This window comes from Lissotriton helveticus, chromosome 9, assembly GCF_964261635.1.
Source record: "Lissotriton helveticus chromosome 9, aLisHel1.1, whole genome shotgun sequence".
Taxonomy (NCBI): domain Eukaryota; kingdom Metazoa; phylum Chordata; class Amphibia; order Caudata; family Salamandridae; genus Lissotriton; species Lissotriton helveticus.
Genome location: NC_136070.1, coordinates 1,007,665,619 through 1,007,678,150, shown reverse-complemented (window position 1 = coordinate 1,007,678,150; position 12,532 = coordinate 1,007,665,619). Strand labels below are relative to the sequence as shown.

The 12,532-nt window shown below is 42.4% G+C and overlaps 1 protein-coding gene across 4 annotated transcripts in view; it reads left to right on the top strand.

The window, feature by feature from the left end:
• SAMD4B (sterile alpha motif domain containing 4B) overlaps positions 1–12,532 on the top strand; it is a 1,202,466-nt gene that overhangs the window by 1,101,057 nt on the left and 88,877 nt on the right. For all 4 annotated transcript variants that reach the window (XM_078661329.1, XM_078661328.1, XM_078661331.1 and 1 more), the window contains exon 12: positions 10,682–10,765. In XM_078661329.1, the coding sequence (XP_078517455.1) occupies positions 10,682–10,765 (84 nt within the window). The remainder of the gene's footprint in view (positions 1–10,681; positions 10,766–12,532) is intronic.

Here is a 12,532-nt window from a genome sequence, read left to right as displayed (position 1 = left end):
TTGCATCACTTTTGTGAAGCAGCGGCGGCGTAAAAGAGGCGTCATGGTGCTGGGTATTTACAATGTGACGCATCTGGGAGATGCGTCACGTTGTCAAGCCCTGCGCCAGAAGTAGGCATTCCTGCGCTGGGGGGCGTTCTGGTGCAGGAACGTCTCCTAAAAGTGGCTGAGTGAAATCTACAAGATTTCACTCAGTCATTTTTGAGCCCATGCTGCGTCACAACCCTGCGCCTGCTTGAAGCAGGCGTAAAGATTCCGCAGCATTATACCGATAGGACCCCCCCAAAGCATTGCTGGAGCTGTGAAGCAACTCCAGCAATGCGCAACCTTTACGGCACAGATGCGTCACGCATCTGTGCCGTTTTGCCCCATGGTGTGCTGCATTTACAATAAGGCGCATCCATGGTGGCGGAGCCATGACCCACAATAACTGGCGCATCCCTGCTGATATGCAGGGATGCGCCAGTTATTGTAAATCTGCCCCTGTATATTTAAATAAATGTGGAAAAATACTAGCTGCAACGTCTTTTTTTGCTTGCGACAAAAATAAATGCGGATATATACAGATAATATGACATAAAAATAAATATGGATAAATACAGACGGAAATGTTAAAAAAATAAATACCATAAAACCGGGAGCCCTAATTATGATGAATTAGAATCCTTAATGCAGCACCTCCCCGATAAGTACAAAAACAGGGCAAATGAGCTTATACAGGAGAGTAAAAATATCACAAACACATCTATTCGTTGTGCACTAGATGCAGCAGACACTGCCTCCAGAGCAATTAATACCAGTGTTCTGTTGCGTAGACACGCATGGCTATGCATTTCAGGGTTCAAACCTGAAGTCCAAGGTGCCATTCTCACCCAGCCCTTTGATGAGCGACACTTATTCGGACCTAATGTGGACGTATCCCTTGAAAAGTTGAAAAAGGATACCGTTACAGCCAAATCTATGGGAGCCTTGCAGTCGCAGGCTCCCAGACGCTCTTTTTGCCGCTCATCTTACAGGGGCACCACCAGGGGATACTCTTTAGACACACCCTCTATTTCTTACAAGGCCCCTACACAATCCACCTATAGTAGGGGCTATCAAAGAGGCGGTTACAGAGGTAACAACAATAAAGACGGAGGTAAAAACAACTCCCGCTCTGCCTCCACCCATGCCCAATGACTTACCTCCCCTTCCCCGCCACATTCCACTCCAGTCGGGGGAAGGCTACAACAATACCTGTTAGCCTGGGAAAACATCACGTCAGACAGGTGGGTGCAACAAATAATTCAGTCAGGTTACTGTCTCGAACTAACATCTACCCCCCCAAACATACCACCCAAACAGCGTCCAATGTCACAAGAACATTTATACTGCTCAGACAGGAGGTAATATCCCTCCTGCAGAAAAATGCAATAGAAACAGTTCCACTGCATCAGCAAAACAAAGAAGTATACTCCCTCAATTTTCTAATTCCAAAGAAGGACGGATCTCTGAGGCCTATTCTAGACCTCAGACCCCTAAACCTGCACATACAATCAGACCACTTTCATATGGCCACACTTCAGCAAGTCCTTCCACTCCTTTTACAAAACGACTTCCTTGCCACAATAGATCTCGAAGACGCTTACTTCCACATTCCTATCCACACAGCGCACAGAAAATATCTCAGATTTGTACTAGACGGGCAGCACTACTAATTCATAGTACTCCCATTCGGAGTCACAACAGCACCAAGAGTGTTTACCAAGTGCCTACCGGTAGTAGCAGCACATTTAAGAAGACAGCATATTCACGTCTTCCCATATCTAGACGACTGGCTCATAAAAGCCAGCTCATACAGCAAATGTGTACAACACACTTACGCTACAATCCAACTACTCCACAACTTGGGATTTACAGTAAATCACACCAAATCCCATCTGCAACTGTCCCATGTACAACAATATCTCGGTGCCACAATAAACACCGAATTAGCACTAGCCTATCCCTCTCCAGCCAGGATAACAAGTTTACAAACTCTTCTAACAAAGTTCAAACCACAACACTCTTTTCCAGCTCGAGTGTTCATGCAGCTCATAAGAATGATGGCATCTTGCATATTCATAGTACCTCACGCAAGACTACAAATGCGTCCACTTCAAGAGTGCTTAGCACGCCAATGGAAACAGGCTCACGGTCAACTAACAGACCTAGTATTGGTAGACAGTCGGACTCATAGCTCTCTGCAATGGTGGAGCACCAAAAACCTTTCAAAAAGCAGACCGTTCCTAGAGCCAATTCCTCAAATAGTCATAATAGCAGACTCATCGCTCTCCAGCTGGGGAGCTCACCTACTGCATCACACCATGCAAGGCAGGTGGACACCACAACAAAAGTCACTCCACATCAACCACCTGGAGTTACTAGCTGTATTTCTAGCCCTAAAAGCATTCCAAAAGCAAGTATCAGGCAAAGCTGTCTTAGTCCGCACAGACAATATGACAGCCATGTACTACATAATTTAGAGATGAATAACATCCTGGACCCCTCGCAGTAAGGCTTTCGGCAGGGCTTTAGTACCGACTCAATAAGACAAACCCTTGATGAGGGTGGATCCGCAATACTCATCCTCTTGGACCTCTCCGCAGCTTTCGATACTGTCTCCCATCGATTGCTTTTGGAGAGGTTACGGGAATGCGGTGTTGAGGACATCACCCTGAAATGGCTAAAAAGTTTTCTGGCAGACAGAGGGCAAACGGTCATGCTGGGTCCTTTCAGGTCTCAAAAATTCCGGTTAGATAAGGGAGTACCACAGGGCTCCTGCTTGAGCCCTACTCTCTTTAATGTATATATGGCCCCATTGGCCAAGATTGTTCGACCTTTTGGGTTCGAGATTATATCTAATGCAGACGACACTCAGTTGATCTTCCCTATGGGAGCAAATCTTAATGAGGAGAGACTGCGATTTTCGGCTGGAATGATGGCCATTTCAAACTGGATGACAGAATGCTGTCTCCAACACAATCCAGGGAAAACGGAGCTTATGCTTCTGGGAAGAACGAATAATCTCAATATTGCCGATTGGTGGCCTTCCCAGTTGGGGAGGGCTCCCAACCCATCATCCTCAGTCGAGAGTTTGGGAATACAACTGGATGACAAATTAACTATGAAGGATAATGTCAAAAACATTACAGGCTCTTGCTACTATAGTCTCCGTCTACTTCGTAGACTTATTCCATATCTACCAGTGAATCATCGCAGAACGGTGGTCCAGGCGATGGTGGTGAGTCGCTTGGACTATGGGAACGCCCTATTGGCCGAAGTGGGTGAAACTCTGGTAGCGAAACTTCGTCATCTAAAATACTGCAGCAAGGATGGTTTTAAACCACTCCCCAGGATCTCCATCACTCCGATTGCTCAGAGAGCTTCACTGGCTGTCAGTGAAAAAGAGATCATTCTTCAAGGTCTGCTGTCTCACTTTCAAAGCCATCAATGAAACAGGTCCTGGTTACTTGCAAGAGAAACTCTGTAAGCAGTTTTCCTGCCGTAACCTGAGATCAAACGGTATGGCATTGTTGAAGATCCCTCGCATCCTACGCACTCGTTCGGGGGGCAAAGCCTTTTCATATATTGCCCCCAAGTATTGGAATTCTCTACCTGAGGCTCTACGTAAATGCTCCTCCTATTTGGTTTTCAGGAAACAACTCGGGGCCTTTTTATTCTAACTCTCTTCGGCTTTGACACTCCATTCTTCCTCTGGTTTTTCGCCTAAGTAAGCGCTGAGATGCCTCTGGGTGAGTCATGCGCTATATAAGAGGCCAATAACATAAACAAACAAGGGGAGACACACTCTCTACAGCTCTCTGTTAGCACAGCAGATATGGAGATGGGCAATACCACTAAAAATCTTTCTCTTAGCCCAACATGTTCCAGGAGTACAAAACACCACAGCAGATCTACTAAGTCGACAGACACAGCAGATCCACGAATGAGAACTTCATCCACGAGTTCTTTAACCGTTCTTTCAACTGTGGTGACAACCTCAAATAGACCTCTTTGCTACCCACGAAAAACGCAAAATCCCAAGCTTGGCCGCCAGATATCCACACCCGCTGTTCAAAGGCAATGCGATATGGATGAACTGGTCCGGCAAATTTGCGTACGCTTTTCCACCTCTCCCTCTACTTCCATTAGTGGTACGCAAACTACAGCAACATTCCCTAACACTCATTCTAGTTGCTCCAACTTGGCCAGACAACCGTGGTACACCACGCTGCTGCAACTTTCTGTAGTACCACAGCAAAAATTATGCCTATCTCCACGCCTATTAACGCAGAACCATGGAGAGATCAGACACCCGGATCCAGCTCAGCTCAACCTAGCGATCTGGCTCCTGAAGTCCTAGTTTGGTTACCTTAACCTCCCTCCAGACTGTATGAACGTTATTAAAGAAGCTAGACGTCCCACCACTAGAGAATGTTATGCAGCTCAGTGGAAACGGTTTGTAATATACTGTCAAAACAACCACATCAATCCTTTAGATGTGTCTATCCAACACATCATAGGATACCTATTACACCTTCAAAGATGTAATTTAGCGTACACGTCTATTAGACTGCACCTTACCATTGCAGCATACCTACAAAATAGACAACATCTATCTCTCTTCAGGGTGCCTGCCATAAAGGCTTTTATGGAAGGACTCAAAAGAATAATCCCTCCCAGAACCCCACCTTCACCAGTGTGGAACTTAAACATTGTTCTCACTCGGTTAATGGGACCTCCCTTTGAACCGTTACATAAATGTGAATTGCAATTCCTAACTTGGAAAGTAGCTTTCCTAGTAGCTATTACTTCTCTCAGGAGAGTTAGTGAACTACAAGCATTCACCATTCAAGAACCCTTTCTGCAAATGCACCATAATAAAGTGGTTCTCCGTACTAATCCTAAATTCCTTCCAATAGTCTTTTTAGCCTTCCATCTAAATCAATCTGTTGAGCTGCCCGTATTCTTCTCGCAGCCACAAACAGTCGCAGAAAAAGCTCTTCACACCTTAGATGTCAAAAGAGCATTGCTTTACTACATTGAAAGGACACAAACTTTTCGTAAGACAAAACAACTTTTTGTGTCTTTTTCACCACCACATAAAGGTAACCCCATATCAAAATCTGGGATAGCTAGGTGGATTGTCAAATGCATACAAATTTGTGTGGATTGTCAAATGCATACAAATTTGTTACCACAAAGCTAAACGTACGTTATCTATTCCTCATAAAGCCCATTCTACTAGAAAAATAGGGGCTTCAATGGCATTTTTAGGGAACATTCCCCTAGACGACATATGCAAAGCAGCTACATGGTCTACACCGCACATTCACGAAACACTATTGTGTAGATGTGCAAACTAAACAACAAGCTACTGTGGGCCAAGCTGTACTAAAAACCCTGTTTCAAACCACTGCAACAGATACTGGTTGTCGCCGCTAAAGGTGGGTACTGCTATACAATCTATGCACAGTGTGTAATCTGCAGCTCATATGCCTCGAACGGAAAATGCTACTGACCAGTATGCATCTGTTCTTGGCATGTAGAGCTGCAGAGTTACACGCCCACCCGCCTCCCCGGCTACCTTTTATCTGTTCCAGTATTATCTTAATTAGATACAAATTACATGGACATTCTTACTTTTCTTGCAAAACTCCATCACTTCCCTAATGGCGAAAAACAATCTAGAGCCGATGCCCATGCGCAGTATGATGCTAAGGAGGAGTCACCTATCCCGGGACTTCCAAAGACTTTCTAGAACAAAAACAAACTGCAAACATCCGGGCCCAACACTAGGTGGCCATCTATGCACAGTGTGTAACTCTGCAGCTCTACATGCCAAGAACAGATGCATACTGGTAAGTAGCATTTTCCCTACACACACTGGATGTTAGACGTTCTATAATTTACTAAGACCCAAAGAATTTAGGAAAACAAAGCAACTATTTGTTGCTTTTTCTCCACTTCACAAGGGCAATCCTACATCTAAATCAGGTATTGCAAGATGGATTGTAAAATTTATCCAAATATGTTATGTTAAAGCAAAGCGAACTTTGTTAGTACTCCCTAGAGCGCATTCTACTTGGAAAATAGGGGCTACTATGACCTTCTTAAGAAATTTTCCCATAGCTGATATTTGTAAGGCAGCAACATGGTCTACACCAAACACGTTCACCAAACACTGTTGTGTAGATATGTTAGCAAGATAACAAGCTAATGTTGGCCAGGCAGTACTTAATACACTGTTTCAACTTACTACAACAACTACAGGTTAGCCACCGCTTTGAGAGTATACTGTTGGGTAGTCTATGCAAAGCATGTGATCTACAGATCACATGCCTCGAACAGATAACCTTACTTACCCAGTAAGCATCTGTTCTTGGCATGTAAGGCTGTAGATTCACATGCGCCCACCTGCCTCCCCGGTATCCTGTAGTTGCAGTTCTTAGTTTACATACATATGCATGGACAATTCTACACTTACTAACTCCATTCTCATCCTCTGCGGGAAAACAATCGAACAATGGAGTTGATGCCCATGTGCACGATCACCGAAAGGAGTCACCTTACCTTGTGACTGGAAAGACGACTTCTAAGAAAAATAACTTGCAAACATCCGGACCCAACACTAGATGGCAGGAGTATGTGAAGCATGTGAATCTACAGCTCTACATGCCAAGAACAGATGCTTACTGGGTAAGTAACATTATCCTACGTCTCTTTCATAACATTATTACTGGTGGATTCTGCTTCCTGTATATTCATCACAATCCTGTTTTCCTGTGAGTCAGTGGCGTGTTTAGTATGATCTTAAGTTATGCAAAAATATATGCTGCTATATTGTTGCCAATATTGATGCTGTCCGTTAATGAGGTGCAGAAAATGTACCAGGAATTGATGCCAAAGCTCCTGATGGCACCCAATATAGTTTGATGTCTTTGCAGTCCGAGCAGGCAGTCGCAGCAGTGGAGAGCTGTTGCTGGGTCAATTATTTTATGGATCAGGTATCGCTCCTCTGATATTCATAAGATGAGTAATATGCTGGAAGACCTTGTACCAACCCGAAATATACAAAAATACAAGAGGGTAGTAGTGTACCCAACATGGGACAAGACCACACATCAACAGAGTGGAAACAGGTATCTCACAATTAAGTAAATGGCATTGTGTATAAACAGTGGCTGTAAGTACAGCGGGTGCTAGGTAAGCTGTGAGCACTTACTACCAAAAAGTGCCGTAAGTTGATTGAGAAAACAATCCACTGGAAAATTCACGAAGAAATCAGCTAATGCAGCACACCCATGGAAAGTATAATAGGTCCCAATCACAGCAAAATCATCAAGGACCAATGTTAGAAACGAGTTAATAAACAATTTCTAAGTCATTTATCCAATGCAAGGTATCCAAAAAGTTCCAGAAGACGAGATGAACAGTCCACGCCGCCTCAATTGATGTTGTTATTTTATTGTTCTTCCAACACTTATCAAATCAAGAACAGCCAACACGTGTTTCGTCTGTACCAAGTAAGTACAAATGACTTTCTCAAGGCTGTAAACAAGAACAATGTGTGTAAATAAATACACTGATAATACAAAAATAATATTGCCATATAATCACAGAAATGTACTCAACATTTCTTACTGAAGACATCAAACATCGTGCCATTAGTAGAAATACTACAGAAAAGAAAGAGAAAGGTGCTCGAATAAAGCTCTGTGTAAAAGGCAAAAACCATCACCACCAAAGGAATATAGTCTCTCATGAAGCCTCATAAAAGCAACGATGCCCAAGAAATAAAGTAAAAAAGTGCAAATATGAGCATTACTAGGGGCTACAAACAAACTGAAGAGAAATATAGAGCAAAAAATAGTAGAATAGAATTAAACCGAAAACGTGAAAGAATAAATGGAGTATTGTTTTTATATTTTTTAATTTTTTTACTACTCCACTCACAATATGCACAATGTGCCGGTTATAAATTAGTAAATCTCATATTAAGGTGAGACCCAATAGAAAAGAAAAATTGAGAAGAATAATAAAAACTAGGACCCACCTAAATGATTCTTTCTTAGCGTTCATCAATAATCCATTAATTACAAGTGAAAAAACGTCAAGTTAGTACAAATAATCCACAATGTATAAGCTAACGTCAGGTTCATCTAATAAAGAGAAGAGGGGGGAAAAAAGAGAATAACTGATTTTTAACCTAGTCGAGACTGATTTTTAACCTGTCTAGAGACAGGAATAGTGATTCCCAAATTGAAATGCAATAAGAAATCTTAAGCAGAAGAATATAATTAGCATAGACTACGACCCCAATTTCGAGTTATATATCCTCTTGGCCCATGTAAAAATCTAAACACTGCTATGTTAACGGGGGCATAGAATTAAACCCTCTCGATAAACGGGTTGAGACTAATACAGAGTATAGCAACCATATTACACAGCAGGCTCCCACTGTCCCCAACTAGAGAAATGCATAAAGAATGCTAATGTCTTGAAGAAGAGAAAGAGTTCACAAGACATTAGCATTCTTTATGCATTTCTCAAGCCGTTTATCGAGAGGGTTTAATTCTATGCCCCCGTTAACATCGCAGTGTTTAGATTTTTACATGGAACAAGAGGATATATAACTCGAAATTGGGGTCCTAGTGCTAGCTATGCTAATTATATTCTTCTGCTTAAGATTTCTTATTCCATTTCAAGTTGGGAATCACTATTCCTGTCTCTAGACAGGTTAAAAATCAGTCTCGACTAGGTTAAAAATCAGTTATTCTCTTTTTTTCCCCTCTTCTCTTTATTAGATTAACCTGACGTTAGCTTATACATTGGATTATTTGTACTTACTAGACTTTTTTTCCACTTGTAATTAATGGATTATTGATGAACGCTAAGAAAGAATCATTTAGGTGGGTCCTAGTTTTTATTATTCTTCTCAATTTTTCTTTTCTATTGGGTCTCACCTTAATATGAGATTAAATAATTTATAACCTGCACATTGTGCATATTGTGAGTGGAGTAGGAAATAAATAAAAAAATATAAAGGCAATACTCCATTCATTCTTTAACGTTTTCGGTTTAATTCTATTCTTTTCTTTTTTGCTCTATTCTCTTCAGTTTGTTTTTAGCCCATAGTATGGCTCATATTTGCACTTTTTTACTTTATTTCTTGGGCATCGTTGCTTTTATCAGGCTTCGTGTGAGACTATATTCTTTTGGTGGTAGTGTTTTTTGCCTTTTACACAGAGCTTTATTCGAGCACCTTTCTCTTTCTTTTCTGTAATATTCCTACTAATGGCACGATGTTTGAGGTCTTCAGTAAGAAATGTTGAGTACATTTCTGTGATTATATGGCAATATTATTTTTGTATTGGTGTATTTATTTACACACATTGTTCTTGTTTACAGCCTTGAGAAAGACATTTGTACTTACTTGGTACAGACGAAACATGTGTTGGCTGTTTTTGATTCGATATGTGTTGGAAGAACAATAAAAATAACATCCATTGAGGCGGCATGGACTGTTCATCTCATCTTCTGGAACTTTTTGGATACCTTGCTTTGGATAAATGACTGTTAGAAATTGTTTATTTACTAGTTTCTAGCATTGCTCCTTGATGATATTGTTGTGATTGGGACCTATTCTACTATCCATGGGTTTGCTGCATTAGCGGATTTCTTTGTGAATTTTCCAACACGAAATATTACTGAAGCTAAAACTGCTTTTGGTCTGGAAACAAAAAGGGTTTAATTTGAATAGTTAATCCTATTCATTTTGCTTTTGCTCCTGTGGCTGGCATTGTGGTGAAACCTAGAGATTTTTGTCTGAGCTAGTTTTGGATGTATGTGGGAATCCATCCTGATGAGGGAAGGAAGAATATTACCCTAAAATAAGACTACCCTGAATTCCAACTTCTCCAGAAAGGTTTACATCATGCACATGTACCCCACCAGACTTCTGCAATTTGGGTGGACATCATCTGCATATGGATGAATGGCTGTATCATCGTATTTTTCACATTGCCATTTCATTGTACATGTTTAATAAGAAGTAATCAAGTCTTGTGAATGCCATATGTTAGACAAGTTATGGGGACATAGAGGATTCCTTATGTTCTGGCTGGGTTTTAGCTGACAAACAAAAGGGGCAACAGTTCACCACATTCATCCTCATTAATATGGCCTGCAGTTGGAGAGTGGCAGACAATTTACAAACTTGTCTTGTTTTGAGGGTCTGTTCTGTTCTAGTTTGACTATATTAGTAGAGGGGATTTCGTTAGGGAAATTTCCTTCCAGAGAAAACACACACACGCAATTTGATATTGAAGATTCTGTCAATTGTTTTGTAAGCTTGAGTCCTCCATATGCAATTGATTGTTGATTTTGGGAATTGTTAGTTCAATTTTGTAAAACGTTGACGTGATGTGAACCATGTATAGTGGAAATATAGAGTTTGGACATAAGATAGGAGCTACTCCTAGTCTCTTGGCTAACATGTCATTTACCTGCCCCATTTCCTCCATGTGTCATTCCCAATCCTCCTTCACCCATGTGCCAGACCCAGTGCCAGATTCCTGATTCTTCTGCAGTTATCTACCTGATTGCCTTCATACCATTATTGATGGATTAAGTCCGATCTCCCTTGTGCTTTTCATAGAATGCCAAGCTCCTGGAACGGATCTCGAGATCAACCCCACGCTGGAATCCCTCTGCCTCAGCATGACGGAGCATGCCCTTGGAGGTGAGATGAATGCTTTGGTGCCCTCTGCGTTGTCAACGGTAGTTGTTGCCGGGGTATGGGTAAAATAATGGGCTGAGAACATGGTACAACTGTAGTAAGCTCCTTGTCACAGTCAACCTTTTTTTAGTTTCTTTATATTTTTTTGTAAACCTATTTTATTTGTCAAGGTAACACATATGATTCAGACCTCTGAATCCCAGAGACAGCTGCTGCATGGCATGTATGATACAAAAGAATTTGACTTTGATCATTTTACTCATTAAAACAGGAGAATATGAAAGGCAATACATGTAAAAGTGATCCCTGCAAACACCCAACATCCCTCCCTCCCTCCCCACCCCCCAGTGCACTGTCTCCTTATTCCGGAACAGCATATCTCTAAACCAAACTGCCGTAGCTTTTACATAGAAGCCCAATGTCTAAGATATCATATCCTGCCATAGAGGTAGGGGCTACCCAAAAGAGAATGTAGAGAACAGGGAAGGCCAAAAGGTCACTCCGGGGCAAGGCTCCGTCCCTCCCACGGCAGCTCCAATTCCAAGCATCGATAATCCGTCTATCGCCTCCAAATCTTATAGTGCTTACGGGGGGCACCCTCTAGCTTCAAAAATGGGTATCTAGAGACCCATACAGAAGTCCAGACCTTTCTTCCAGGCCGAAACCGAGGGAGCAACCACCTTCTTCCAGGCTCTAGCTATATCTCTGTTTGCTAAGCTAAAGCCTAGGAACATAAGGTGGCGCTTATAAATGTTGCCCCCAATCCCTACCATCACATGAAGGAGGACCAGTTTTGGTGAGACGGGGAGCTCCCACCCAAGTACCTCAGAGAGACATGCCAGGACCCCCCGCCAGAATCGTGCAAGCGCTGTGCACTGCCAAATAGCGTGTAGCAGGGTCCCCTCCTTATACCTGCAGAGAAGACACGAGAAGCCACCAAGCCCGCCCTCCAGAGCCTAACCCTGGTGAAATAGACCCTATGAAGGTATTTAAATTGAATAAGCCTCAGGTTTACCGCAATAGCCGCCCCACTCGGGGAGGCCAAAGCTTCTGTCCAGTCCTCTTCCTCCATCTGACCTACATCTCCCTCCCAGGCCTACATCTCCCTCCCAGGCCTCTCGCAGACGCTGCAAGGAAGGGGAACAGTGTGTAACCAGAGATTGATACATTTTAGAGATCTTATGGTCTAGGAAGTCTCCCATAAATACCTAGTTTCTCTATTTTGACCTCCTATTTGATTGTATGCCAGCCTTCTTCAAGAGTAAGTTGAAACTTAAGGCCTCTGTTCGCATGCACCGAACTAGGGTGTCAAACATTATTCTCTTGCTTCAGGATCCTTATGGTTTGCAGGTGGTGAAGTAGAGTGTTGGGTGTGGGCAGATTTGAGGGCAGGTTTGGGGGCGTGAACAGGCAGGAGGGTAGAGTGAAGTCGGCAATGTGGGTTAGGGAGGGGGTGGGCAGTGGTTGAGTTGAGTGGTCAGGAGAGAATGACTGATACTGAGCACATGTGTCCGGTAGATAAACCTAGACATCATAGCTGCTCCAACTCTGTCACATTGTCAATGGCATAGGATTCATTAGTCATGACATATTCGATGTTAAAATCGTTCTCAAAATAGAGGGCTTGGAGGTTTCATAAAAATGTGTCTTTAGCACAGTAATGACATAGAAGCATAAGAAAGCAACTGCTTTCTCCTTCGATGCACAACACATCTCAGCTGAGGGCATGCCGAATAACTTACCAGTTTAACAGACATTCATCTTCACAAC